The sequence below is a fragment of the Mus caroli genome, unplaced genomic scaffold (assembly GCF_978045245.1).
Source record: "Mus caroli unplaced genomic scaffold, Mus_caroli_1 scaffold_18, whole genome shotgun sequence".
NCBI classification, from domain to species: domain Eukaryota; kingdom Metazoa; phylum Chordata; class Mammalia; order Rodentia; family Muridae; genus Mus; species Mus caroli.
The window spans coordinates 58,238,126-58,265,501 of record NW_028227273.1 but is presented as its reverse complement, the minus strand read 5'-3'; the positions used below and the strand labels follow the sequence as shown (position 1 = coordinate 58,265,501).

Below are 27,376 nucleotides of genomic sequence, written 5' to 3'. Positions count from 1 at the left end.
CCCCCCAGGGCACCTAGAGCCACTGACCCTAGCTAACAGCTCAGGCGGGCTGGGCCCAGGCTCAGAACTCTGTCCTGGCTATGTACAACTGTGGGGTGCTCTGGGTTTTTTTGAGGCTGTGTGATTCACCCTGGGGCCTTCGTTCAGAGCATGGTGTCGGAGCAGACAGACAAACACCATCCCTTGCAGACAGGCACTCTGAGGGCTATTCTCTTGCAAAGATAACTAAACACCAGGCCAGCAATGGGATCCTCAGACTGGGCCCAGAAAACCACTCTAGGAAAGTTCAGGGTAGGCTCTCTGCACCCCCCTCCTCCTAATCCCGTCTCCCCAGCGTCTTTCCGCCAGCACAGGAATGGGGGAGGGGCAGGTGACGAGGATGAACACCGGAGTCCCTGGAGGAAGGGAGGCAGGGTACCTCCATCTGAGGCTCTGTCTTTGAGGAGAGGTGGAGAGCTGGGGAAGTCTTGTGTGAGGGGATTGGGGCTCAGGAGGGGGTTGGGGAGCAGGAAGTTGTCCCCAGGGGAGCCATCCTGGCCCATTCAAGGGTTGAGTAGTTGTTTAGGGTTAGAGCTGCCCCCTCTGGGGACCAGGATTGTCCAGCCAAGGCCATTGTCCTGCCCCCTTCCCCCAGTCCCTCCCAGGCCCCTTTGAACCTGAAGTCAGATATTTCTTCTCTCTACCCACCTCCCACCCGTTGGGTTTCTCCACCCAGGAACTAGGCTGGAAGCCTGGGATGAGGAGGTGGGGGGAGGGAGAATTGAGAATCTTGAGGAAAGAGGCCTAGGCCTTGCTTAACCGTGAGGGGATGGAGCCTGGGCCTGGGTGCAGGTCTTATGGGGGTTGGGAGTGGTTAGTGTCTAATCTACCAACCTGGACAACACAAGATGGAATACTGTGCTCTGAAAACGCAGAACCAGCACTTCTCTGGGGTCTCTGGGGACATATCTGGTTGGGGCTCGGGGTCCCATGGTGTAGAGCCTCTAAACTCTGGAGGACTGGAGGTGCAATGGCTGTCTTGTCCTGGTCTTGGACATGGGCTGAAATAGTGGGTTCACCCGTATCTAGAACTCTAGACGGGTGGGTAAGCAAGAACTGAGGGGTGGCCCCAGAAATAGTTGGCACACGAACATTCAATGGATGTTTTAGGCTCTCCAGTGGGCTGTAAGGACAGGCTGAGAGGGTGCAATGCCAAGAGGCTTTGTGGTGCGATGGGGCATCCGAGCAACTGGTTGGTGAGGTGTCTGGTGAGGACCTTGAAGGTTGAAAATGAAGGCCCCCTGGGGTCCCGTCCTAAGGGTGTCCTGTCCAGACGTCCCCAACCTCCGTCTGGAAGACACAAGCAGATAGGGCTCGCCTCAGTTTCTCCCACCCCCACAGCTCTGCTCCTCCACCCACCCAGGGGGCGGGGCCAGAGGTCAAGGCTAGAGGGTGGGATTGGGGAGGGAGAGGTGAAACCGTCCCTAGGTGAGCCGTCTTTCCATCAGGCCCCCGGCTCGGGGTGCCCACCTTCCCCATGGCTGGACACCTGGCTTCAGACTTCGCCTTCTCACCCCCACCAGGTGGGGGTGATGGGTCAGCAGGGCTGGAGCCGGGCTGGGTGGACCCTCGAACCTGGCTAAGCTTCCAAGGGCCTCCAGGTGGGCCTGGAATCGGACCAGGCTCAGAGGTATTGGGGATCTCCCCATGTCCGCCCGCATACGAGTTCTGCGGAGGGATGGCATACTGTGGACCTCAGGTTGGACTGGGCCTAGTCCCCCAAGTTGGCGTGGAGACTTTGCAGCCTGAGGGCCAGGCAGGAGCACGAGTGGAGAGCAACTCAGAGGGAGCCTCCTCTGAGCCCTGTGCCGACCGCCCCAGTGCCGTGAAGTTGGAGAAGGTGGAACCAACTCCGGAGGAGGTAAGTGAAAGGGGACTTGACTGGGCTGGCTGAGGCAGCAGTGAACGGAATTGGGAACATGCAGGGTAGTCACCCTGCCTGCCAAAGATGGTGATGGCTGCCGGGCCTCTTGAGACGCACGACGCGGTGTGGACTAGAACCCAGAATTGCAAGAATCAGAAACCGGCCTGGATTGTTTCGTCCTGGCCATTGTCATGTAGGTCACCTAGGCCTGGCCTGTGTCCCGACACTTGCTTCATGCCATCACTGTCTGTACACCAGTGATGCGTGAAAATCAGACCCCCCCCCAAAAAAAAAAAAAAAACCATATCAGCTCCTCTGGGGACTTGGATCACAGTTGGACCCAGAAACTTGGCCTTAAGGTTAGACATGGCTGGGGGGTTGGGGGTAAAAAAATGGTGCTTATCCTGGAGTTATTGTTACTGAAGAGGTTGGGTGTGACTGGCTGCTGATAGGAGCTCTTGTTTGGGCCATGTGTGGAGTAGGGCTCACCTTCAGTCAAGTTTACGGCCTGTCTATTTTAGCCTCAGACCCCATGAGTCACCTTTTACACGAGCAGACTTTTGTAGTGCCTGAGGGGCAGATCTGATCGATTTCAGCCTTTCTACCTTTCCTTGTAAACAAGAAAGGGACACCCTTGGGTAGGAGAATTTTATCTCCAGGCCATCTCAAGACCATTCTGTGTGTGCACTGTACACGGGCTTTGCTTAGTGTCTGATGGCCTACAGCCAGCAAGCACTCTGGAGCAAGTGTAAGCAATTAGCCCTTAAGAACAAGGTGCGAGTTGCTACAGATGCCCGCCGGGAGTCCCGACAGCTTAGCAATTGTTGTAGCCGGAGTCCCCTCCCTAAGTGCCAGTTTCTGTGTTATCTCAGGTCCTGTTAGCCGCCGGGAGTCCCCTAGGAAGGCATTAATAGTTTATCTCACGTCTTAAATGGCCTTAATGAAGCAAGAGACTTGAACCTTAGATAAAGCTAATCCCAAATCCCCAAAACAGGATTTAGAAAAGCCGAAGACACAGCTGAGGGCGATTACAAGTTTTTGGTCTTTGGAGATGAAAGTCTGTTTGAAGCCCAGAGAATCCTTTTCCATCGAAATGGCATTGAGGTGTGCCTCACTGGCTGCTGCTGCTTCTGTCCGTCCCCTGGGTTGGCCAGCCTTTGTGGAGCACCTCAGCCCTCCATCCTGGACCTTTGCTCCAACAACCTGCTCCTCTTCGGCCCTCAAGGCTGACTTGCGTCTCCCCAGATGACTGCCTCCATTTCTGTCTTCTGTTAGAGATAGAAAAGCCTAAGAAACCGACAGCCATTTTTTTTTTTTTTGTGGGGGCGGGCAGTCCGGTTCATTCGCTGCAACTTAGAAAGCACACTCAACTGGCCATCTGTTATGCCCCCCCCCCAACCTGGTCCCAACCCTCACTGTGTACTGAGAAGGCAGCCTTAGCCACACCCCTTGAGTGCCCCTGCCGTTCTATTGCTCATACATCGATTGATATCCCTGTTTCAACTTTGAAAAAAAAATTTTTTTGTGTGTGTGTGGTGTGTGCATGCCTGCTACTGTGCACCTGTGGGCGTCAGAGGTGGTCCTCTGCACCCTCCGGCCAGTACCGGTTACGAATCCAGGGTGAGTTAGATGATTTCCTGTGGTTTGGGCCTCAAGGCTTCTCATCATCATCTTAGGCTTCTCACCTCCAGAGGCTTCTAGCCTGCTGCCTTGATTTCTCTGTCGCACTCTAGTACAGCAGGAGTTTTCCTCGCACTCGGGAGTGTTGTCAGCTCCCGGGGCATGGACATTTGGCTACTTAGAGAGTGCTGTGTAGGTTTTCATTTAGAGCTGAGAGAGGGATGGATCTTATTACCCCAGCCCTTGAGACACTGAGGCAGGAGAGCTTCCTAGCGAGTCCCTGTTTCAATATCTTCACTAATACTGTATCATACTTTGGGACTTCCTTTCTTTTTTTCGATTTTTTTTTTTAAATATGAGTACAGTGTACCTGTCTTCAGACACACCAGAAGAGGGCATCAGATCCTACTACAGATGGTTGTGAGCCACCATGTGGTTGCTGGGAATTGAACTCATGACCTCCAGAAGAGAAGACAGTGCTCTTAACTGCTGAGCCATGTGTTTCTTTTTTTTTTTTTTTTGGTTTTTCGAGACAGGGTTTCTCTGTGTAGCCCTGGCTGTCCTGGCACTCACTTTGTAGACCAGGCTGGCCTCGAACTCAGAAATCCGCCTGCCTCTGCCTCCCGAGTGCTGGGATTAAAGGCGTGCGCCACCACGCCCGGCGCCATGTGTTTCTTGAGTAAAGGGATTACATGCTCGTTGTGCCATGTCTGGTCAATTTTGCAGCCTTAAAACTTCTTCAGAATAGGGTGACATTTTGTCCTCAGTGGGGCGGTTTTGAGTAATCTGTGAGCCGATAGGAACTTGCTGGGGTACTGCACAGAACTCTGGGTAGTGTGGTACTGTAGATGGCTAGGTTCTGGGGGGTGGGGGGAAGAGCCATCTATGTCACCTAGGGATAGAGTGAATGACATTTATATAATCAGACCAGCCCACGAGGCGAGGCTGAGATCCTTTTCATGGGGCACCCTAGCTAGGGTCACAGTCCCAGCTGGTGTGACTCTCACAAGTCTACCTTTCTCACTACAGTCCCAGGACATGAAAGCCCTGCAGAAGGAGCTAGAACAGTTTGCCAAGCTGCTGAAGCAGAAGAGGATCACCTTGGGGTACACCCAGGCCGACGTGGGGCTCACCCTGGGCGTTCTCTTTGGTGGGTCTCCCCCAGCGTGTTCTGATCTCATAGCTCTTAACGTAGGTGCAAGGGGGTGGGTCATCTTAGGAGCTGCCTCTCCTCCACAGGTAAGGGAGGATTAGACTCTTGAACTGTAGCTTGAACTGTAAGAGGTGGGGGCTTGGGCTCCCTACTTGCTGCCTCACTCTCCCTGTTTGACCTGCCTCTCAGGAAAGGTGTTCAGCCAGACCACCATCTGTCGCTTCGAGGCCCTGCAGCTCAGCCTTAAGAACATGTGTAAGCTGCGGCCCCTGCTGGAGAAGTGGGTGGAGGAAGCCGACAACAATGAGAACCTTCAGGAGGTGAGGAGTGGCAGGATGTGTGCAATGTCTGCCAGGCACAGTCCCTTATGCTGCTTCCATTCCTGGCTTGAAACTCCTCCCTCTCCAACCAGAGCTCTCCTGAGCAGTTCTGTGTCTCGGGTTTGTCCTTATTCTGGTGCTAGGAATTGGAATTCAGAGCCTTAACATTTGCTAATCAATCAGGCTCTCTCCTTCTGAGTCACCCTCTGCCCCCACCAGCCTGACAGTGGTCCCTCCCCAGAACCCCATCTAGTGCTGGTGAAGGCTCAGACCTAGGTCTACCAGCCCCTTCCAGAGCCCCTTTCAGTAACCCCTGGCTCTGGGGCCACATCCAGTCAATGCTCCCTTAGCACGATCCCTTAGCTGTTTGTTCTTCGGTCCCATCTCAGTGTGGAGCTGTTGCCCAGCCAAATACTAAAGTTGCTCTTGTTGCCCCCCATCTTCCTCTGCCCAGATATGCAAATCGGAGACCCTGGTGCAGGCCCGGAAGAGAAAGCGGACTAGCATTGAGAACCGTGTGAGGTGGAGCCTGGAGACCATGTTTCTGAAGTGCCCGAAGCCCTCCCTACAGCAGATCACTAACATCGCCAATCAGCTTGGGTTAGAGAAGGATGTGAGTGCCCAGGTCCTGCCCTGTGGTACCCGGATGTTTCCCTGTTCCCATTCCTTCTGCCCCTCCGCCACTGACTGCAGCATCCCAGAGCTTATGACCTGATGTCCATCTCTGTGCCCATCCTAGGTGGTTCGAGTATGGTTCTGTAACCGGCGCCAGAAGGGCAAAAGATCAAGTATTGAGTATTCCCAACGAGAAGAGTATGAGGCTACAGGGACACCTTTCCCAGGGGGGGCTGTATCCTTTCCTCTGCCCCCAGGTCCCCACTTTGGCACCCCAGGCTATGGAAGCCCCCACTTCACCACACTCTACTCCGTCCCTTTTCCTGAGGGCGAGGCCTTTCCCTCTGTTCCCGTCACTGCTCTGGGCTCTCCCATGCATTCAAACTGAGGCACCAGCCCTCCCTGGGGATGCTGTGAGCCAAGGCAAGGGAGGTAGACAAGAGAACCTGGAGCTTTGGGGTTAAATTCTTTTACTGAGGAGGGATTAAAAGCACAACAGGGGTGGGGGGTGGGATGGGGAAAGAAGCTCAGTGATACTGTTGATCAGGAGCCTGTCCTGTCTGTCACTCATCATTTTGTTTTTAAATAAAGACTGGGACACACAGTAGATAGCTGAATTTTGTTTTCCTTTAGTTCCTAGAGAGCCTGTGGTTGGAGAAAGCCAGTAATGGATTCTCAAACCCTAGGTGATCTTCAAAACAGGCGCCATTGAAACCCTTGGATTTTCTGCAAAATGGCCAGGGATAGTTGGGGTTGGAGCCCAACCTATAAAGGAAGGCATTGCATATTCGCCATCCTAGAGGCGGTAAGTCTCTGCTAGCTGATGGACATTACCTCATAGCCATTGTCTGGCAGTCGCCTTCTTTCCTCTGGTTACTCTGGGAGTTCTGGTGGGCTTATACTTTAAAAAAAAAAGACTTTTTTGGGGGGTGTTAAGATTTATTTTATTTATATGGGTACACTGTAGCTGTCTTCTAGACACACCAGAAGAGGGCATCGGATCCCATTACAGATGGTTGTGAGCCACCATGTGGTTGCTGGGAATTGAACTCAGGACCTCTGGAAGAGCAGTCAGTCAGTGAGTGCTCTTAACCGCTGAGCCATCTCTCCAGCCCCCAAAGTCCTTTATCTTTTCCTTCAAGATGAGTTCTGTGTAGTCCTGGCGGTCCAGGTTGGCCTCAGATCAGCCTGCCTCTGCCTCTGTAGTGCTGAGATTAAAGGCCTGTGCCACTCTAGGCTAAATTGTTATGCTTCTATTCTAGCTGATGACCACCTTTTTTGGGGGTGGTAGTGCTGGGAGTAGGGTTTGTACACATGTCTACAATGCCAGGATAGGTCGAAGGCTTTAGATCTCATGGAACTGGATTTATAGAAAGTTGGGAGCAGCCATGTAGGTTCTGAGAACCAAACCTGGGTCCTCTGCAAGAAGAGCCATTGGCTTTTTTTTTTTTTTTTTCTTCGAGACAGGGTTTCTCTGTGTAGCCCAGCCTGTCCTGGAACTCACTCTGTAGACCAGGCTGGCCTGGAACTCAGAGATCCACCTGCCTCTGCCTCCCAAGTGCTGGGATTAAAGGCGTGCGCCACCACGCCCGGCGGCTTTTTTGTTTTTGTTTTGAGACATTTCTCTGTGTAGCCCTGGCTATCCTGGAACTCTGTAGGCCAGGCTGTCCATGAATTCAGATCCAGCCAATCCCTGCCTAAGGGCTGGGATTAAGTCATGTACCACCATAGGCCAGCTAGCCATAGCTCTTAACTGCTGAACCATTTCTTCTTCCACTCAAAGCCAAGTCTTTGTTATTATTATTATCATCATTATTTTTTTTTGGTTTTTCGAGACAGGGTTTCTCTGTATAGCTCTGGCTGTCCTGGAACTCACTTTGTAGACCAGGCTGGCCTCAAACTCAGAAATCTGCTTGCCTCTGCATCCCCATTGAGTGCTGGGATCAAATGCACGCGCCACCACCCCCATATTAAGTCTTTATTTTTTAAAATGTTATTTATTTTATGTATATGAGCTATCTTCAGACACACCAGAAGAGGGCAATGGATCCCATTACAGATGGTTGTGAGCCACCATGTGGTTGCTGGGAATTGAACTCCGGACCTCTGGCAGAGCAAGCAGTCAGTGCTCTTAACCACTGAGCCATCTCTCCAGCCCCCAAAGCCAAGTCTTGAAGCATTTTTGCTGCTGAATGTCAGCCCTACCAGATCTCTGCCCCCCCCTCCCCCAGTTAGTATCTCATGAAGACCAAGCTGGCCTGGACACAGTAAGTATGTGCATATTTATGTGTGGAGATTGTCACAATGTGAGGAAAAAATGTTGGTTCTCTCCATGGACAGGAGAGAACCAGGACCCACAGGTCCTGTGGGTCAAGTCCAGGTCACTAGGCTTGGCAGCAAGTGCCTTTACTCATAGTCTTCTCCTGCCCAACTCCACGCTTGGTTTCCACAAGCCCTTGTGCTATGGAGAATTCCATCTCCAGACCTCACCAAATCTAATCTTCCCATCGTTTGAAAAACAGACTTAGATTCAACGCAAGTAGATGAAACAGTTTATTCTTTATTTGGGAATAAAGACAGCTCTGAAAAGCTAGTCCCAGAGACTCAGCTGGTGGTGGTACTAGCTAGCGGTGGCATGAGGAAGCCTTGGGAATGTGCTCTGGGTCCTTCAGGGTGCTTTTGGTGATGCCATTCAAGAACATGAGTAGGGTTAGGGTATTGTGGCAGAGCACTTGCCTGGTATGCTGGCATCAGCAAAATAAAACCATACCTTCTAGGAATGGTTTCTGAGACTGGTGCTCTAACTGCACGTATCCTGGCATCCATGGAGACAAGGCTTTATTCCTTGTGACTGGGCTTGTAGCTCACTGGTAACTTGGAGGCTGCAACATCTTTGGCAGGAAACCATCATTTCTGTCACTTCAGTCGTAAGCATTCTCCAGCCTTGAGTCAGTTTATATCAATGGACATTTCCCTGTGGTCATTCCCTTTGGAGAAAGACATTTCTCAAAGGCCATGGTAACTTTTGAATGAATGTTTTGCATGCATGCATGCACACACACACACCCACACATACACCCACACACACAATGCTTCAGCCCTTAGGATTCCTTTTTACTATGTTTGAGTGCTCTGCCTGTATGTGCACCTGCAGGCCAGAAGAGGGCATCAGATCCCTTTTAGAGATGGTCACAAGCCACCATGTGGTTGCTGGAAATTGAACTCCAGACTTCTGGAAGAGCAGCCAGTGTGCCCTTAATTGCTGAGCCCATCTGACTGCCCAAGATCCATTCTTACACTGTGCCTGACCCTGAGTCACATCTGTGTCCTGGCTGCAAAGTCAAGATGCCAATATGGCATCCTGGATGCTGTAGCCAGTGCAGGCCAGAGGGTACCAGATGTCACAGCTATCACACCAAACCCAGGCTCTTCTAGCAAATAGAGGCTGGACAGGACTCCCTAAGGGAGTGAGTGTTCCTGAGAAACCCTTTGATTAACTCGCCTCTGGGTAACTGGTAGCCAGAACAGGAGGCTAAAGGACTGGGATAGAGGAACTTGGAGGTTAAGGATGTTAAGTAGAACACACACATAGCACAAAAGATACTTGGCTTTGGATATGAGCTGTTGACGTCTTCAATCCAATACAACTTCCATTCTGAATGCTCTATCCCGACTACATGAGGGATTTGAGGCTACCCTGGATTACACAGTGAGACCTTGTATTAAAAAAAGAGTTGGGTGTCTCCTCCAGAGAGGATCTGGGTTTGAACCCCAGTACCTACATAGCGGCTAGCAACCTTCACTCCAGTTCCAGAGAACCCAGTGCCCTCTTCTGGCTTCTGCCAGTATTACATGCAAGTGATACCCAATCATGCAGGCAAACAAATCACCCTTGAGTTGACCTGCTCTCCTCTCTAGTTTTGAGACAGTGTCAGTATGGTTTTTTATGTATACTGCTGGGACTCCAAACCTGGGCAAGTCAGGTGCTTGCTAGGCAGTGCTCTTCTAGTGAGACATCTCTTTGTTCCCTGTCTCCCAGGTTGCTTTGTATAGTCCAGTCCTAACCATTGCTCCCACGTAGTAGCTTGTCATGCATTTATGGGTGAAAGCTAACCTGGGCGTCTGCTGTGCCTGTGCACCCCCCCCCCGCCCCTTCCCTGCCTTCTAAGACCTCAGTCTGAGGCTGTTCAAAGGTCTAGAATTCGAGGTGCTGACAGGTGACCCCCACTTACCCACTGGCTATCAGAGCAGCTTTCTCCACCCGGAGCCTCTTCCTGGGTTCCGTCAGGACCGACAGGGGGCCTGGGGAAACCTCGTCATCTAGTTCTGCCAACACCTTATGAGCTGATTTCCTCCGGTTTCTTGTGGGTGGAGCAGACGAAACTTGTGCTTCCCCATGCTGAGAGGGAACAGCTAGGCCCTGTGGCCTGCCACCACCACGGGAGAAGGTGAGAGGCTGGGCCTGGAGTTTGCTGAGGCTGCCGATGGAATTGAGAATCAATGTGGCCTTGGGGGCAGAGGAGAGAGTGCTGAGTGGCCTCTGAGGTGCCCCTTGCGGGGGCAGCATAGGTTGGAAACCGCCACCAGCCTCTCCCTTAGACCGAGGGACGGTTATGGCTGCAAAGTCCTGAGGTTTGACCCGGACTTGTTGGAACATGAAGTAGAACTCTGAGGAGGAGCTGTTTCCTGCTTGACCTTGGGGGCCAAAGGTCAGAAGGTCACCATCACTCAACTCCAGTCTGTGGCCTCTTGGAAGTCGGACATTATTGACCAAAGTCCCTGGTGATAATGAGACAGACATAAGACAAATGACAAGAACAGGAACAGGCTTGTAGTCAGAATTAACATGATCTGGCTGGCTGTTCAATTTTCAAGGGAACACAGGGTTAAGCGTTAAAACTCAAAACCTCACATGCAAGCTTTATTGGCTAGGGACAAGCCTGTTTTTCTCAACAATGACAGTGGGAGGCTGCTTTTCTGTGCTTAGCTCTGGCTTAAACACAACTTCTGATAAAGGGCTTATTTCTTTTTCTTCCGAAGACAGTCCCAGAACTCAGGATCCTCTTGCCTCAGCTCTGAAGTGCTGAGATTGCCCCTTGCTGTCTCTTAGCCTCTTTGTGTCTCATTTCCCTTGCAGACAGCATCCATCTACATCTAACACAGAATAGGGCCCAGACCATAAACGGCAAGCACTCACTGTTGCCTGTTGGGGACTAATAATGCCCATGACACCTCAGGTCAGGTTTCAAACCTTGCATTTGGTCTAGGAAGCTAAGACCTGAAGATGGAATACTGAGGTAAACCCCAGCCTTTGTGGACTGCCTTGGGTTGGGACGGAATGCCTAGATCACTAAAACACTCATAAATGCCTTAACAGGAACAAGGTGCTTCAGCAAACATGGAAACAGTCAAATCTGAGCTAAATACTAGAATGTAGAATTTGATGACTGCGGGCACATCCCTCTTAGGTCCGGTGTAAGCTAAAGCAGACAAGCAGGTTTAGTCCTGTGTAGAGCTGACAGAACCAAGACTGCTTACCAAGCTAGCAGGACTCTGGGAGGCAGGTAGCAGGGTCCCAGAGGCTCCTCTTACTCATGTCTGTCTGGGGCTCTCTGCTCATTGCTTACCTTGGCTGCTGTGATCCTCCAGGCTGACCCTCCAGTCGTCCCCTTGGAGTTCAGCATGCAATTCTGCATGGACTCCAGAGATGAGGCCGGGCTCCTGCTGGGGCCGCAGGGCCACATCACACAGGTCGGCCCTGCAGCCCAATCGATAGGAGCAGCCAGACTTGGACGGGGGGTGGAAGGTGTAGAGGTCACCGCCCCTGCCGCCCCCTATACGCAGCAGCTGGAAACAGGGCAGCATGGGGGGTGCCCCCTCTGCACCACTTCGCCCACCTCAGAAGTCCATTCCCTCTCCTACTCCTCGGTCATGCACCGTGGGCTTCAATTCAGTTCTCTCTGATGTCAACAGCTAAGTATTGTGCCTAATGCCAACTTAAGCAGTGCAGATTCAGAGCGCCAGAGGCCTGGATATGCACCAAGACAGAGGCTGTCAAGATGTGGTTTAAAAAACAATTCTAGTAAAGTCCTGATGCGATGCAAAACCTGGAAGACGTCTTGTGGCACCTCAGTGAAGCCGGATCCTCAGGCCGCTCAACATCCGGGAGCCTCCGACAATCTGTGCAAGGCAAAGCTAGTTTAAACCGCAGCTGAGAACAGGCAGAGTGGGTGAAGGGGGTCCTGGTACACAAACGTACGTGCGACACGAGTCTTCTCCCTAAGTGTAGCCTGGAGTCAGGGAGTTTATGGTTAAACTTTCTAATCCAAGTAGAGCACCCCTTCCATCTTACCCCCCCACACCCGCTATTCGGATCAGTTCCCCTAAGGGAAGTGAATTCGCTGTCACCAGCAAAGGGCGGCGCAGACGGGTCCCTAATTCTGTAACAAAATGGATCTCACCCTTTCCTTTTTTCGCTCGCGGGGTAAACTGAGGAAGGGAATCCGTACCCTGCGTCCCGCGCTCCCGCCGAGGTTTGACAGCCAAGGAAGCCGCCCCGAAGGCGGGGCTTGGGCGAAGGCGCGCGCGCGCGCGCCGCGCAGACTCCTCCTTCGGAATTCCCGGGTCCGACTTCGCGCCTGCGAGCCCGCCTCCCCCGCCGGCTGCTTCTGATTGGCTATCTGAGTTGCACCTCTCTGCTCTATTGGCCTATGTGCGGGGAGGAGTTGCCAATCTCTCGCTCTCCGCCACTTCTGATTGGCCGGCACGTTTTCCCGGGTTCCCGGGGAGAGGAGGGGCCGTCAGGGCGCGGAGAAAGTTTGGGGCGTCAGGGTGCCTGCGTGCACCTTTCTTCTTCCTATTTCCGGTAGGGAGAAATGGAGCTGTAGAGCAGCCCGCCGCCCCGCGCATGCGTGATCTGGGTGTGGCGTCTAGACTGGGCGCTAGGTGTAAGGGGCGTGGCAAGAGGGCGGATCTCGCGCTGGGTAAGGGGCGTTCGGGGAGAGTCAGTTGGGGGCGGGAAGAGTCTGAGAGGGGGCGCAAGGGGGGCGGAGGGGATCCACAGGGCAAGAGGGGTGCAGGAGCCGGGTCAAAGGATAGATGAGGAGGTCAAGACAGCCTCAGAGTTCAGGGTCCTGACGGGGATTAGCCCGGGGTGTGTGCGGGAGAGAAGTGGGGGAGACAGGACAGGGAGCGACCAAGATAATTCCATCGAAAAAGACGCAGACTAGGTCTAGGAAGAGAAACGGGTAGGAATCGCGGGGGTTGAGTGAAAAAGAAAAGAAAAAAAAAAGAAACCCAAAAACTTGAATTCTGATGGAAGTGGGGGAAAGAAGATGCTGTAGGACTCGGAAGAGAGATGCATCGGGAATGGAAGCCGAGGGGATAGAGAGCAACTGAGGCCCGTTACAGAGAGGCCCAGATGAGTTGCCAGGAAGCTGGCTTCCCAGCAACGGGCTCCAGGCTGCTCCGATTCCTCAGGGATCCTCGGGAAGACGCTTAACCCCACATGTGGCCTCATTCTTCCGGGACCAGGCCTTGGGCTAATTCTTTAATAGGAAATGACTCAGAAATCCTGGCTCGATGGTGCCTAGATGGGCTTCCCAACGGCCCTACCATTCCATGGCAAGGACTGTGGAGAGTGGGCTCCTTATACTGTGTCCAGAGAGTCCTGAGCTGCAGGGACCGTAGACACTTAAGGAGGAAGGTAAGGGCACACCACCCAGATTCCTGTAAGTAGAAGGAAGCCTCATCTCAGTAAATTTACCTTAGGGTTGTTGCCTGGTTCATTCTATCAGGAGCGTAGTTGGGACAAGCAAGTGGTTTGGTTACCGTCTGCCTTAGGGAAGTAGGAAAAGAGAAGCTTACAGCCCGATAGACCTGTCAGTAACTTAAGGATTATGACTTTGTTGTTATAGGGCTTTCTCTTTGGAAGGTGGCCTGAAAATTGAACTGAAGTATCCTTGTTTCTCCTATTGTCCAGGGAAACAGAGGTGACTGGAGACAAGATCTACAGGATTCATATAACAGGAAGATGTTGCCACCGTCAGGTCAGTGAGGCTAGTCAAGGAGGCCAGGATCATCTCCCTCTCCCCACTCCCCTCCCTCTCTCAGAATCTGACAGTCTTTATTCTTGTGACCCCTCAGGTTTTGCTGGGCTGGTTCCTCCCTCCCACTTCCAAGCTCGGCCCCTTCCAACTCTGCCAAGAATGGCCCCGACATGGGCTTCAGAGGTTCCCTTGGTCCAATCTCCGGCCAGCCAAGATGTCTTAGAGAGACGGCTAGATGCTCAGAGGTCGACAGTGACCACGTGGGGACAGGATTTCTGTGGAGATGGGCAGGGGCTAGGGCGGAGAGGCAGGTAGGGATCGGCCAATCACCTCTTCCTCAGATTGACTCATGGTCCTTCGCATGCCTTCATTTCAGCCCCTGGTTCTATAAATTGTGTGGTTTTTCTATAGACCATTGTTGGCCCCTATGACGAATAGACCACATGTGTTGGGGTTAATGAGATTGGACTTAAATTCTCAACTATATAAGGAATGTAAATGTCTTCTTTTTTTTTTTGTTTTTTTGTTTTCCGAGACAGGGTTTCTCTGTGTAGCCCTGGCTGTCCTAGAACTCACTTTGTACCAGGCTGGCCTCGAACTCAGAAATCCATCTGCCTCTGCCTCCCAAGTGCTGGGATTAAAGGTGTGCGCCACCACGCCTGGTGTCAATGTGTGTTTTAAGACTGTTTAAAAAAAATTTTTTTAAAGATTTATTTAGTTTTATTTATATGAGTACATTGTAGCTCTTCAGACACACCAGAAGAGGGTATCAGATCCTATTACAGATGGTTGTGAGCCACCGTGTGGTTGCTAGGAATTGAACTCAGGACCTCTGGAAGAACGGTCGGAGCTCTTACCTGCTGAGCCGTCTCTCCAGCCCCTAAAGAACTCTTCTTTTTTTTTTTTTTTTTTAAGAATTTATTTATTTATTATATGTAAGTACACTGTAGCTGTCTTCAGACACACCAGAAGAAGGAGTCAGATCTTGTTACGGATGGTTGTGAGCCACCATGTGGTTGCTGGGATTTGAACTAAGGACCTTTGGAAGAGCAGTCAGGTGCTCTAACCTGCTGAGCCATCTCACCAGCCCCCTAAAGAACTCTTAACCTCTGCTCCAACTCTCCAGCCTTAAGATTTTTATTTTTGAGCTTAGTATGGCCTGCCTTTAATCCCAGCACTAGAGAGTCAAAGGTCGGCAGATCCCTGAGTTCAAGGCCCCAACCCTGGTCTAGAGATTGAGTTTCAGGACAGTTAGGGCTGCACAGAGAAAAACTTGTCCGGAAAAAAACAGCAACAAAGACTTTATTTATGTGTGTATGACTGTGTGTGAGCATTCGTACTTGGAGGCCAAAAGAGGGTGAAGGATCCTCTGTAGTTAGAGTTACAGGCAGCTGTCAGCCTTTGAATGTGGGGTGGGGTGGGGGCTGGGAACTGAACTCAGGTCCTCTGCAAGATCAGCAAGCACTCTTAGCCCCCGTGGATATTCGGCTCTGTGTGAATGAGAATTCTTACTTTTGTTTCGTCTGTGTCTTTCCCCCAGTTTCCTGGGGTGTCATTCTGTCAGAGGGGGATGTTAGGAGACAGATAGTAAGGAACTGTGGCAAGTCATTGCTAGCCTCCAGTTAAAGGAAATCCTGCCATTCTCAGGGACAGAGATGCCTCTGGAGCCTCCACATAACTAATTCAGATATGCAGACACCTCAGACTCCCTGTGCAATGTACCAAACACTCATGGAAAAAGCCTGCACCGAAAGAGCAGGGTGTAACAGTGAGTGCCTGTAATCCCAGTTACGCCTGGGAAAAGTCTTAGAGAAGACAGATGCCAGCCTGCTGACATAGTGCAAGGTCAGGGAAGTCCCCTGGCAACTGAGAGATCAGGAAGGGAAGTGGAAGACACCATCGGGAAATGTGAGTGACTTTGTCGTCGTCTTCTTCTTCTTCTTCTTCTTCTCATCTTCCCCCTCCTCCTCCTCCTCCTCCTCCTCCCCCTCCTCCCCCTCCCCCTCCTTCTTCTTCTGTTGCATTTATATACTTATTTCTCGTGTGGATATGCGTGCGCACACATGCATGCCTTGGTGCACAGGGAGGATCCCAAGTCTGGGGCTAGCCTCTGCTATGTACTGGGTCAGCCTGGGCTACATGAGACCCTGTCTCAAACAAGATGAAACAACAAAAGTGTAAAAAAAAAAAAAAAAAAATCACTTGGCTTTGCCACCATCTTGGTAGCAGAAGCTCAGGTCCCTCTGCCCCAGTGCTGCCTCACCCTGTCCTTTGCCCTCATCTAGAATTCAGACATCCTCGAACTCAAAACATGAAGCCCTCCGATGTGCTTGTTTGCCGTTTAACCCATCTGCCTGCTTATGTGTGGATCTCTGGAGAGATGGTGTTCTTCTTCTCCTGATCTCACTAGCCCTTAGGTCGACTGAGCCCAGAAAGTGGATGACCTCGTTGTGCTTAGTAGGGACTTGGTGGATGATTGACAGTGGTGTGGTAGATGAATATATCCTCCTGCCTCAGCTCAGCCCCTTGCTTCCACCCTCCCAGCAGCTCACCTGTGCCCACCTGTCTTTGAAGGTCTCTGGAGCTGGGGTTCTCCAGTGCCCTGAGCCAGCAGGCCGAGCTGATCTCACGGCAGCTCCAAGAGTTGCGGCGGCTGGAGGAGGAAGTCCGGTCCCTACGGGAGACCTCGCTGCAGCAGAAGATGAGGTTGGAGACTCAGGCCGTGGAGCTGGATGCTCTGGTAGTGGCAGAGAAGGCTGGGCAAGCTGAGGCCGAGGGCCTGCGCACTGCCTTGGCCGGAGCTGAAATGGTTCGGAAGAACCTGGAAGAGGCGAAGCACAAGGAGCTGGAGGAGATTCAGAGTCTGCACCAAGAGCAGGTGAACACGGGGGTGGGAGGGGCTTAGAAACATATCAGGGCACGCTGTCCAGTAAATTGCAAGGAGCCTCGGGAGCAGCAGACCCGTGGGGGGTGGGGGAAGCCCCCCAAAATACTTGGGTATTTTGGTTTCCCTCAGGCTGCACCTGTTACTTGGGAGCCAGTGAGCTCGTAACCTGCTCTTAACCTCTGTACTCAGAGAACGTGGCGGAGGGAAGGATTGGGGTCGGGGTGGGGTGGGGTGGGGCAGTGGTATGGGTCGTAGGGAACACTGGGAAAGGTAGATTTTTCAGCCAGGCTGCCCAGCGCTTCTCTTTGCCGTCCTTGAGGTAGGAGCTGACTAGGGATTCAAGTTGTCTGAGTCTGCTCTCATGAAAGGCGCCGCCGCGCCGACAGCCTGCCTGCATGGGACACACTTAATGCAGCTATAGCCAGTTGCAACTGGGAAAGTGCTGAAGCATAGTCTAGGGACAGAGAGGGCCACCCCGGGCTGGTGGAGAGCTCAGGAAGGGAGGCTTTAAAGATGAGTGTCTTCTTGGTAATATGGGAGCAGGGACAGCCTTGTTGCCTGTGAATTACCCGTAGGAAGGCTCTCTGAATCTGTCGCTTGACTAAGCAAGCGCCCTACTCTGATGTTCCATAACCTCTATTAGTGGTACCATATTCAGAAGTCAGCTCTAGACAGACATTGTGAGCGAGATGGACTGCTGGAATGTCAAAAGATGCTGGAGAGATGGCTCAGCGGTTAAGAGCACTGGCTGCTCTTCCAGAGGTCCTGAACCACATGGTGGCTCACAACCATTTGTAATGGGATCCGATGCCCTTTTCTGATATTTCTAAAGACAGCTACAGTGTAAAGTCAAATAGCCATTGGCAGGTTCTAAGTAACTGAGGCTGTAGCTCAGGGCAGAGTGCCTGCCTGCTCTCTGCACAAGGCTACAGGTTCAGCACCCCCGTGTCACCAGAAAAGAAGAGGTTTTTGTTGTTTAATTGTTGTTGTTGTTGAGACAGGGTCTCCCTATGTAGACCAGGCTGGCCTTGACTCTTGCTTCTGCCTCCCACGTGCTGGGATCAAAGGTGTTTGACACCACGCCAAGCTTCAGAAAAAACAAAAACAAAAAGAGGGCAATAACAGAGTCAGGCTCGTATGTCTAAAAACACCTGTGCTCGACTTTGCAAACTTGATACTGGTAATGGAGTCAGGGCTGGCAGGGCTGACCTACCCTGTAGGAGGAAGCAGGGCATGCCCCTTACCCATTGGCTCCACAGCTCCATCTGCTCTGCTGCCCCTGGCACTGTTTGGGGTCTAGTGAGAAAGACCCTCCCTCCCCAGAGCATCCTCATGATCACACAGAAGTAGGGTCCAACCTGCTGCTAGAGCTCAGAAAGCTGCCAGCAGGGAAAGGGCAGATGAGGGGTCTCCCTGAGGGCTGAACAGCGCCTGAGCAGGGAGAGCCACAGGAGAGAGCTTTGGCAAGTGTGCTGTTCCTGCAGTAGGCTTTGTGGGTGTAGCAAGTCTGTTTTCTGTGGGTAGAGGGCTATTAAGGTAGAGTCTTGATCTGTAGCCCTGGCTGGCCTTGAACTTGAGGAAGTTCTCCCAACTCAGCCTCCCAAGTGCTAGAATTCTATTGCTCTGATAAAGCACTGACAGAAAGCAACTTTGGGAAGGAAGGGAAGGGCTTCTGGCTTATCTCACCCTGCTCATAGTCCATTGAGGGAAGCTGAGGCCATGGAGGGGCCCTGCTCACTGGCTTGCTCCTCATGGCTTGGTCAGCCTGCTTTCCTATGTAACTCAGGACCACCTATCTAGGGGTGGTACCACCCGACTGTGGGCCGGGGTCCTTGCAAATCAATCACACGTCAGAGAGAATATCTCATAGGCTTGCCTACAGGATGATCTAATGGATGCATGATCTAATGGATGCATTTTCTCAACTGAGTTACCCTTCTCAAATAACTCCAGCTCATGTCAGATTGACCAAAGAGGAGCCAGCACGTGGGGTTGAAGACATTTGTTCCCACCATGCACTGAGGAGTGTGTGTACATTCAGGCGTGGGTCTGTGGGTGAGGGTGCCTGGCACATGTGTAGGGGTCAGAGGACAAACTCGGGTGTGGGTCTCAAGCTCCTTTCACTGGAGACAGGGTCTTTTATTTATTTATTTACTTATTTATTTATTTATTTTTGCATCTTTGTTTTTTGTTTTTTGGGTGTTTTTTTTTTTTTTGGTTTTTTTGAGACAGGGTTTTTCTGTGTAGCCCTGGCTGTCCTGGGACTCACTCTAGACCAGACTGGCCTTGAACTCAGAAATCCGCCTGCCTCTGCCCCCCAATGGTGGCACATGCCTTTAATCCCAGCACTCCGGAGGCAGAGGCAGATGGATTTCTGAGTTGGAGGCCAGCCTGGTTTACAAAGTGAGTTCCAGGACATCCAGGGCTACACAGAGAAACCCTGTCTCAAAAAACCAAAAAAAAAAAAAAAAAAAAGTGCTGGGATTAAAGGCGTGGGCCACCATGCCAGGCTGACAGGGTCTTTTATTGACCTGCAACTTTATCATGTAGGCCAGACCAGGAGCTTCAAGGGATCTGCCCGTGTCTCCTCCCATCCCACAGAGCAGGGGTGATTACAGGTGTATGCTGGCCTGTCCAGGTTTTTCACAAAGGTTTTTGGGGCTCCTAACTCAAGTCTCTACAGCCTGAAAGACTCAGGCATGAGGTGGGGTCCTTTACTCTCGCTGTTAGCAATGAACACGGAGAGACCAGGAAGTGAACTGGCAGGAGCTGACGATTGTTTAAAACTAACTGTGGAGAACCAGAGGCCAACATTTCCTCCATTGCTTACAGCAGCATGATCAGTTAGATGGCTCTCTGAGAGACAAGGCCCCAAGGTGGGGTGAGCCGCCCCACCCCCTGAAGATTTATTTTTGCTTGTGAGTGTGTGTTGTGTCAGTGAGTGTATACCACGTGTTTGAGGGCCTCAGAGGCCAGAAGAGGACATTGGATCCTCTGAACTGCCTGTTGGGTGCTGGGAACTGAGCTTGGGTCTGCTCTGCTGGGCTCTCCAGCCCCTCAGGCTGGCCCACTCTGAGCATGCTCCTCCTCCACAGCTGTCCTCCCTGACACAGGCTCACCAGAAGGCTCTCGACAATCTGGCCAGCAAGGCCGAGGGCTTGGAGAAGTCTCTGAATAGCCTGGAAGCGAAACGGGCAGGGGAAGCCAAGCAGCTGGCTATGGCCCAGCAGGAGGCGGACATGCTTAGGAACCAGCTGAGGTCAGTGGGCTGTGCAGGGCTGTTAATGAGCGGTGCAGCATCGCCAGGCTGTCCTACCGAGGACTGATCCATTTCTGTTTCAATCTTAGCAAGACCCAAGAAGAGTTGGAAGCTCAGGTGACCTTGGTGGAGAATCTGAGGAAGTATGTCGGGGAACAAGTTCTTCCTGAGGTTCCTAGCCAGGAATGGGAGCTGGAACGAAAGGAGCTTCTAGACACCTTGAAGGTGGGAGAAAAGACACCAGGGATCAGGGCATGGCCTGGGAGGAGAGAGCACAGGTGCCCTAGAGGGGAAGCCATGCTGCCCTTGAGACTGCTCACAGCCTGAGGTAGCATGGGGATCTTGACTGGTGGAGTTCCTTTTCCCAGCACTTGAAGGAGGATCGGGCTGACCTTCAGGCCACCGTGGAGTTACTGCAGGTACGAGTACAGAGCCTGACACACATGCTCGCCCTGCAGGAAGAGGAGCTGACCAGGAAGGTAGGACCCTCCCTCATCTTCCAGACCCTGCCCTACTGCAGGCCTTCCCTTTCTGGGGGTAGTGGGTGGTATGCCACCGAGACCCGTAAACTTCTCACTGTGGACGGCAGGATAGGAAGGACAAAGGTCCCCACTTTCTTAGAACATCCATCCCCCCTCTTCTCCCGTACAGATTCAGCCTTTAGATCCCTTGGAACCAGAGTTTCCTAAGAAGTGCCGCTCGCTGCTGCGCAACTGGCGGGAGAAGGTGTTTGCCCTCATGGTGCAGCTCAAAGCCCAGGACCTGCAGCACAGGGACTCGACGACGCAGCTGAGGGTCCAGGTCAGGGGCTGCGTCTCTGTCACTGTCATCCCGGGAGCACCCCGTGTCTCTCACAGTGATGACAGTTAGTCTCGGGGTGACTGCCACATGCAGGGCACAGAGCCCCGAGCCGAGGAGTCCCCGTTCTCACGGAGCTTGAGTTCTAGAAGGATACGTAAAAAGATGGGTAGGCGTCACATTGTCATAAGTGCTGCGGAAAAGCAGTGGTGACAGACTGAGGTGGATGGATAGGAGGGTCAGGGACGGCCTCTGAGGCCACAGCGTCCACCAGGACACGGCACGGTCAGGGGAAGGTTTGGGTCAGGATGGTTTCCTAAAGTGTGTGCTTGTGCATCCTGAGTCAGAGAGAAGATTCAAGACAGTTTCTATGTTCTGTGGCTGTCCTGGAACTCACTCTGTAGACTGTACTGATCTATAAGTGATTGCCTGTCTCTCCCTCATGCTGGAATTAAAGACACGCCCCACCACACCGGGGTTTTTTTTTTCTTTTTGTTTTTTTGTAGTACTTATTAATTTAGTTGGGTGTGGTGATACACTTCTTCAATTCCAGCACTTAGGAGGCAGAGGCAGGAGGATCTCTGAATTTGTGGCCAGCCTGGTCTACATAGTCAGTACCAGGACAGCCAGGGCTACATAGTGAAACCCTGTCTTAGAAAGAAATAAAAGCTGTGCTTATTTTGTTTTGTGTGTATAAATGTTTTGCCTGCGTGTATGTATGTGTACCATGTGCCCACGGAAGTCAGAAGGTGTTTGCTCCCCGAGAACTGGAGTTACAGATGGTTATGAGCTATCATGTGGGAAAGGGGAATGGAACTCTGCAGGAACAACCAGCGTTCTTAGCCACTGGGCCGTCTCTGCAGCCCGACTTCGGAGACTCCTGCCCTGTCTCCTTCATTCCCCTCCAACCCGTGTTCCCATAGCTTTGGCTCTCGATTTCCTTGCTTAGCTCCTTCTGCTTCCGTAGGTAGCAGAGCTCCAGGAGCAAGTGACCTCCCAAAGCCAGGAGCAGGCCATCTTGCAGCGTGCCCTGCAAGACAAAACCGCACAGGTGGAGGTGGAGCGGATGAGCATCAAGGTCTGAGGGTGCTCCCTAAGGGAGGAGGGTGGAGAAGACCCTAGCCCGGGTGTGTGGGCCAGGTGCCAGGGAGGGAGGCCTTCGAGAAAAAGTACACACAAAACTGCATCCTTCACAGAGCCTGCAGATGGAGCTGAATCAGGCACAGGAGGCCAGGCGGAGGCAGGAACAGCAGATGGCCTCTGCTGAAGAGCAGCTGAAGTTCGTGGTCGGTGCTATGAACAGGTATCTGTTGCCTGGAAGAGCCTCGGGGAAGAGGGGCAGGAGGGTGCAGGGTGGAGGGGGTCACCTCTGTATCACACCAGCATCACCCGCAGTGAACTGGGCCAGAGCAGAGGATCCTGCTTCCTGCACTTCAGTCTAGTGCGCTCTGAAGCTAAGTAGGACAGCTAGGCGGGGCTGTGGCTTCAGAGCTCAGGGATGGGAACTGGAGCCATGTGCAGTCCTTCCTCCTTCCTTCCTTTGCACACTCGCCTGGTCTGGCTGGGGGAGACACCCTAATTGTACAGCTGGACTGGTCTGTAGCTCAGTAGTAGAGCACTTGCCTAGCATTCAGGAATCTCTGGTTTCAATCCCTGGCACCAGAATAAAAAGATGAAGCTTTTTTTTTTTTTGGGGGGGGGGTTTCTTTGTGTAGCTCTGGCTGTCCTGGAACTCACTCTGTAGACCAGGCTGGACTCGAACTCAGAAATCCGCCTGCCTTTACCTCCTGAGTGCTAGGATTAAAGGTGTGCGCCACCACGCCCGGCTAAGATGAAACTTTTTAACTTGCACAGAGTCAGGCTAGTTTGGAAGAACCAGATTCAAAGCACTGCATGTGCCTGACTCCAGGAGGATGTTGGGGTGTTGTTTATGGGGTACCTGCCTCCAGCAGGATGTTGGGGTATGGTGTATGGGGTGTCTGTTTCCAGGAGGGCGTCGGGGTGTCATATATGGGGTGCCTGCCTCCAGGAGGGCGTTGAGGTGTGGTGTATGGGTTTTACCTTCTGCCAGGTCATAGACATGGTTTTTTTTTTTTTTTTTTGGTTTTTCGAGACAGGGTTTCTCTGTGTAGCCTTGGCTGTCCTGGCACTCACTTTGTAGACCAGGCTGGCCTCGAACTCAGAAATCCGCCTGCCTCTGCCTCCCAAGTGCTGGGATTAAAGGCGTGTGCCACCACGCCCGGCCGACATGGTTTTTAATAAAAGTCACCAGAAAGCCCTTCTGGGCTCTGTGGCAGGTCCCAAGTGCCCGGAGCCTGAGTGGTAGCCTATAGGTACAGGTCTCAGAGTTCAGTCAGCCTCTGGTACCCGCTGCTGTAGAATTGTTGCTGAGCCCTTTCCTGGGCTACAGAATGTAGATCCAGGTAGGAGTTGAGCCCATGGACTTTAATGGTTCCTCACTGCAGGTTATTATAGATATTGCAGGCCAAGCGTGATGGTGAAGTTCTAGCCACCCTGACTTAACCCTAATGGTCTCTCATCCTCTCCCACCCATACAAGAAGACTGTAAGGGACCAAATGAGACACCGTAGGTTTTGTGGCAGGAGTTCATTTTCAGCTGGATGTTTTTAACCTGACAGTTACCAAGCTTAAGCACTTAGATTCTCTTTAGGTTTGCTAAGGAGCTTGACTAACCTGCAGGGTCTGCCAAGGCACTGCCTCTCCTGGTGACTTCCATTTCTCCTTTGCTTGCTACTTAACAACCCACTTCCCCGCTCATGTAACAGGACAGGACAGATGTATCCTCTGCACCAGACCCTGCAGGGCCTTCAGGACAAATGTGTCCTCTGCACCAGACCCTGCAGGTCTTGAAGGGATGAGGGGAGGGAGGACGGTGAGCAGCCAGCCTACATCTTCTTCAGCTCTCAGGCCAAACTCCAGAGCACCATGACCAGGATGGATCAGGCTGTAGCCCGGATTCCCAGCCTCAGCAACCGACTCAGCTATGCTGTCCGGAAGGTCCACACCATTAAGGGTACGTAGAGCAACTGTGGGGTTTCCGGCCTGGCCCTCTTGCTCTTAGCCCTGGATCTAACCCCACATTTATCCTCTGTTGCCTTGGTAACTGTCACTCAGTCCTGTGCTCCCACCACCCTCTGTCCATGTATACTCATCTCCCTGTCTTCTCTTCTCAGGTTTGATGGCTCGAAAGGTGGCTCTTGCTCAGTTGCGCATGGAGAGGTAAAGTCTAGGCTAGTTGAGGTGGAGGGGGGTGTGGATGTTGGAGGCAATCTATTGGCTGCTAGGACCCAGAGGGACCAAGGAGGGGTGGAGGCACCAAGCAGGTAGCTGCTGGGGGAATTTTCTCTGACTCTTGTTATTGCTATCCCAGCTCTCCCCCATCCGAAGCAGCACCCCCACTGGACACAGACCTGAGCGTTGAGCTGGAACAGCTACGGGAAGAACGGAACCGCCTGGATGCAGAGCTGCAGCTGAGCGCCCACCTGATCCAGCAGGAGGTGGGCCGGGCACGGGATCAAGGTATGCCTGCGTGGGGCTGGAGGAGACTCTCCACCATCTGAGGCTCAGGTGCCAGCAAGAGGTCTTGTGTGACCACAGTTTCCTTTTAGGGGAGGTGGAGCGCCGACGGCTGATCGAGGTGGCCCAGCAGCTGGAGCAGGAGCTGCAGCGTGCCCAGGAATCCCTGGCCAGCGTTGGGCAGCAGTTGGAGGCAGCACGTCGGGGCCAGCAGGAGAGCACGGAGGAAGCTGCCAGCCTCCGTCAGGAGCTGACACAGCAGCAGGAAATCTACGGGCAAGGTGTGGGGGCGTGGCTGTGTGTGCCACCCTGTGGGATGGGCAGCTCCCCCTGACACTGTCTCGTACCCTCACCTGCAGCCCTGCAAGAGAAGGTGGCCGAGGTGGAAACTCGGCTTCGGGAACAGCTCTCAGACACAAAGAGGAGGCTGAACGAGGCCCGGAGGGAGCAGGCCAAGGCTGGTGAGATGTGCCAGGAGGAAGGTAGCACTGAGACACAGGGCTGGTAACCCCTCCCCAGCCCACCTACCTTTTTTTGTTTTTTGTTTTTTGTTTTTGTTTTTTGTTTTTTTTCCGAGACAGGGTTTCTCTGTATAGCCCTGGTTGTCCTGGCACTCAATTTGTAGACCAGGCTGGCCTCGAACTCAGAAATCCTCCTGCCTCTGCCTCCCGAGTGCTGGGATTAAAGGCGTGCGCCACCACACCCGGCACACCTACCTTTTTTGAAGCTTTTTGTTGACAAGTGTAGGTAGCGAAGTAATGTAGGACTGACATGAATGAGTTCTTATGCAGTGAACACACAGCAGCCAGCACCAGATCAGGAACAACTCTGGCTCCAGGCCTGCATCACTGCCCCTCAACAGACACCACTGTTGTGTCCCCACTTCTGGCGACTGCCCTCCCCAGAAACTTAACACTTGGATGAATGTTCATGTCTTCCCTAAGTAGAACACAGTCAACCCCTGCTGGCTCGCCTGTGCTCCCATGGTTACACGTGTAGGCATTTGAGTTGTGTAAGTTGCAGCAGACATGATGGTTTAGCTGCACACCCCACAGATAGAAAATTATCTAATCATGATACCTAGCGTCGTAAGAACATGAGCCCTAGCCACACATGGTGGCACTTTCCTGTCACCCCAGCACTTGAAAATAAGAGGCAGGATAGTTTAGGGCTAGCCTGGACAACATAGGGAAACCTGTCTCAAAACAACATCAACAGATCACATGAGCACTAGCTACAGGAGATGTGACTCCGGCGCCCCTGTCCACATCTTGCCTAAGGAGTTGGCATCAGGGATGGAGATAGTACTTGGGGCTCAGAGAGCTCAGGATCCCATGACATCAGCCCACCCGTGGTGTGGAAGAGACCCCTAGAGACAGAGTTGAGAGCTCAAGACTCATTTTGGGGCTCTGGGCTAACCCCCTCCCATCTCCTTAGTGGTTTCCTTGCGCCAGATCCAGCACAAAGCCACTCAGGAAAAGGAGCGCAACCAGGAGCTCAGGCGCCTGCAGGATGAAGCCCGGAAGGAAGAGGGGCAGCGGCTGGCACGGCGAGTGCAGGAGCTGGAGAGGGACAAGAACCTGATGCTGGTAGGGGACAGCAGGGAGCTAGTCACGGTAGCTGGTGGGTGTGTAAGGTGTGCAGGGGCGGGTAGCTGGCCTGGGCCGGCGGCTCACCCTCTCCTCCCCAGGCCACCTTGAAGCAGGAGGGTCTCCTCTTCTGTTACAAGCAGCAGCGCCTGTTAGCAGTGCTTCCCTCTGGAGTGAATAAGAAGTGCAGCCCCCGGTCTGTGGAGTCCTCATCATCTGAGTCTCCGGCAGCTGCTTCGTGCAAGGAATCTGTGAAAGGTAGAATACACTGGCTTTTAATCTGTGCTGCCAGTGCCCAGGAATCTCCCTCAGGGCCTCCTAGCCAGTGCAGCCCTGTGCCCTGGGCAACATGCAGCCTGCTCTCACCCCGGTGTGCACCCCATGATGTCTCTTCTCTCAGGCTCCCTGACCATCCTGCTTGATAACCTGCAAGGCCTGAGCGAGGCCATTTCCAGAGATGAAGATATTTGTGTGGAAGATAACCAGAACACCAAGAACACCAAGCACCCTCCTTCAGATCCACTGCTGAGCTAGAGCTGTCAGGAGGAGGAATGAAGCCAGCCTGGAGCTGGACCCCCAGGAGGGTTGGGTCGGAGGAAATGGGGTGGGGCCAGCCTAGCCCTGCCCCCCAGCAAGCCTTGGAACCCCAGCTTCCACCAAATTCAAACTCTGTAATGAATAAAGATGGCAATAGTGGAGTTGCCTGGAGATGTTTGGGAGACCGGGATTTCCCCTGAGCCAGCTCCTGGGGCAGGGGCTGTGAGAAGCTTGGCCTCCTACCCCTACCCTTTCTCTTTCCAAACCTCTTTCCTAACTGCCCTGGAAGTGTTCTGAGAAGCCCGCCACCCACACACCCCACCCCCACCCCAGGTTTGGTTAGATTTTGTTGTTGGTTTTGTTTGTTTTTTGTTTTGACCTTTGAGACTTAGTAGCCCTGGATGCCTTAGAGCTTATTATGTAGAACAGGCTGGCCTTGAACTCAGAGACCCAAGTTCATTCTGTTCTGTCTCTCTCTGTCTACCCCCTCCTCCTTTTTTTTTTCCAGGATAGGATCTCTGTGCAGCCCTAGCTATCCTAGAATTCACTTCTTGAATCAGGCAGCCCTCAAACTCAAAGATCTGCCTGCTATTGTGTTGTGCACCCCGCCAACACACACATACACACACTCTCACACACATACATTCACACATATACACACTCACTCTCACACACATACACTCACACACACATACACACACTCTCACATATACTCACATATACTCACATACACTCACACACACACACACACACACACACACACACACACACACACCGGTGCTGGGGTTGGAAGCCTGTGCCACTGCTACCCAGACCAAGTTTCCTTTGTCTTCACTTTCTTTGGGTGTTGATGAATGCCTGGAGCAAGATACTAAACAGTCAACATTCAAGGAATCTCAACAGATGCTGTCCTAGCCCAGGGCCACTGTGATGGATGGCAGGGGGTTCCTGGCAGGGGCAGGGCACAGTTCCAGAAGGGCTTTGGGATGGACTGGAGAGATGGCTAAGTGGGCCTAAGCACTGGCTGCTCTTCCAGAGGATCTAGATTAAATTCTTAACAACCACATGGAGGCAAACAACTGTATAACTCCAGTTCTGGTGGATTCAATG

The 27,376-nt window shown here is 52.5% G+C and overlaps 3 protein-coding genes across 10 annotated transcripts; 2 read left to right on the top strand and 1 right to left on the bottom strand.

The window, feature by feature from the left end:
- Positions 1 to 1,516: 1,516 nt before the first annotated feature.
- On the top strand, positions 1,517 to 5,999 carry Pou5f1 (POU class 5 homeobox 1). The gene is made up of 5 exons (XM_021149625.2): positions 1,517 to 1,900; positions 4,553 to 4,673; positions 4,866 to 4,996; positions 5,451 to 5,609; positions 5,736 to 5,999. The coding sequence occupies exons 1-5, from the start codon at positions 1,517 to 1,519 to the stop codon at positions 5,997 to 5,999; spliced, it is 1,059 nt and encodes a 352-aa protein (XP_021005284.1).
- A 2,152-nt stretch (positions 6,000 to 8,151) lies between these two features.
- On the bottom strand, positions 8,152 to 12,204 carry Tcf19 (transcription factor 19). Of its 4 annotated transcripts, XM_029470867.2 has the most exons (5): positions 12,073 to 12,184; positions 11,871 to 11,901; positions 11,239 to 11,791; positions 9,844 to 10,390; positions 8,152 to 8,598 (listed from the first exon to the last, which is right to left on the bottom strand). In XM_029470867.2, the coding sequence occupies exons 3-5, from the start codon at positions 11,474 to 11,476 to the stop codon at positions 8,592 to 8,594; spliced, it is 792 nt and encodes a 263-aa protein (XP_029326727.1). In that variant the 5' UTR covers positions 11,477 to 11,791; positions 11,871 to 11,901; positions 12,073 to 12,184; the 3' UTR covers positions 8,152 to 8,591. The 4 variants fall into 4 exon arrangements, with proteins under 4 accessions (XP_029326727.1, XP_021004888.1, XP_021004887.1 ...); XM_021149229.2 differs by lacking the exon at positions 11,871 to 11,901 and having other exon boundaries at positions 12,121 to 12,204; XM_021149228.3 differs by lacking the exon at positions 11,871 to 11,901.
- Positions 12,205 to 12,470: 266 nt separating this feature from the next.
- On the top strand, positions 12,471 to 26,421 carry Cchcr1 (coiled-coil alpha-helical rod protein 1). 5 transcript variants are annotated; one of them, XM_021149591.3, is made up of 19 exons: positions 12,471 to 12,594; positions 13,168 to 13,316; positions 13,593 to 13,659; positions 13,757 to 13,970; positions 16,234 to 16,537; positions 19,642 to 19,805; positions 19,895 to 20,030; positions 20,174 to 20,284; positions 20,457 to 20,606; positions 21,571 to 21,681; positions 21,800 to 21,906; positions 23,525 to 23,637; positions 23,798 to 23,843; positions 23,995 to 24,143; positions 24,233 to 24,421; positions 24,500 to 24,601; positions 25,578 to 25,729; positions 25,831 to 25,987; positions 26,130 to 26,421. In XM_021149591.3, exons 1-19 carry the CDS (start codon positions 12,519 to 12,521, stop codon positions 26,261 to 26,263), a joined length of 2,631 nt encoding a protein of 876 aa, XP_021005250.1. In that variant the 5' UTR covers positions 12,471 to 12,518; the 3' UTR covers positions 26,264 to 26,421. The 5 variants fall into 5 exon arrangements, with proteins under 5 accessions (XP_021005250.1, XP_021005251.1, XP_021005252.1 ...); XM_021149592.3 differs by having other exon boundaries at positions 12,472 to 12,594; positions 25,870 to 25,987; XM_021149593.3 differs by having other exon boundaries at positions 12,473 to 12,594; positions 25,873 to 25,987.
- Positions 26,422 to 27,376: the final 955 nt, after the last annotated feature.

What these genes read in the sequence shown, in the direction of transcription:
- Pou5f1 (XM_021149625.2), top strand. Translation starts at nt 1,517, where the DNA reads ATGGCTGGACACCTGGCTTCAGACTTCGCCTTCTCACCCCCACCAGGT. An exon ending in TGGAACCAACTCCGGAGGAG is followed by an intron (nt 1,901 to 4,552) that starts GTAAGTGAAAGG and finishes TTCTCACTACAG; the next exon opens with TCCCAGGACATGAAAGCCCT. An exon ending in AGCTTGGGTTAGAGAAGGAT is followed by an intron (nt 5,610 to 5,735) that starts GTGAGTGCCCAG and finishes TGCCCATCCTAG; the next exon opens with GTGGTTCGAGTATGGTTCTG.
- Tcf19 (XM_021149229.2), bottom strand. Translation starts at nt 11,476, where the DNA reads ATGCTGCCCTGTTTCCAGCTGCTGCGTATAGGGGGCGGCAGGGGCGGT. An exon ending in GGAGGATCACAGCAGCCAAG is followed by an intron (nt 10,391 to 11,238) that starts GTAAGCAATGAG and finishes CATTATCACCAG; the next exon opens with GGACTTTGGTCAATAATGTC.
- Cchcr1 (XM_021149591.3), top strand. Translation starts at nt 12,519, where the DNA reads ATGCGTGATCTGGGTGTGGCGTCTAGACTGGGCGCTAGGTGTAAGGGG. An exon ending in GCAGGAAATCTACGGGCAAG is followed by an intron (nt 24,422 to 24,499) that starts GTGTGGGGGCGT and finishes CCTCACCTGCAG; the next exon opens with CCCTGCAAGAGAAGGTGGCC. An exon ending in GTGCAAGGAATCTGTGAAAG is followed by an intron (nt 25,988 to 26,129) that starts GTAGAATACACT and finishes CTCTTCTCTCAG; the next exon opens with GCTCCCTGACCATCCTGCTT.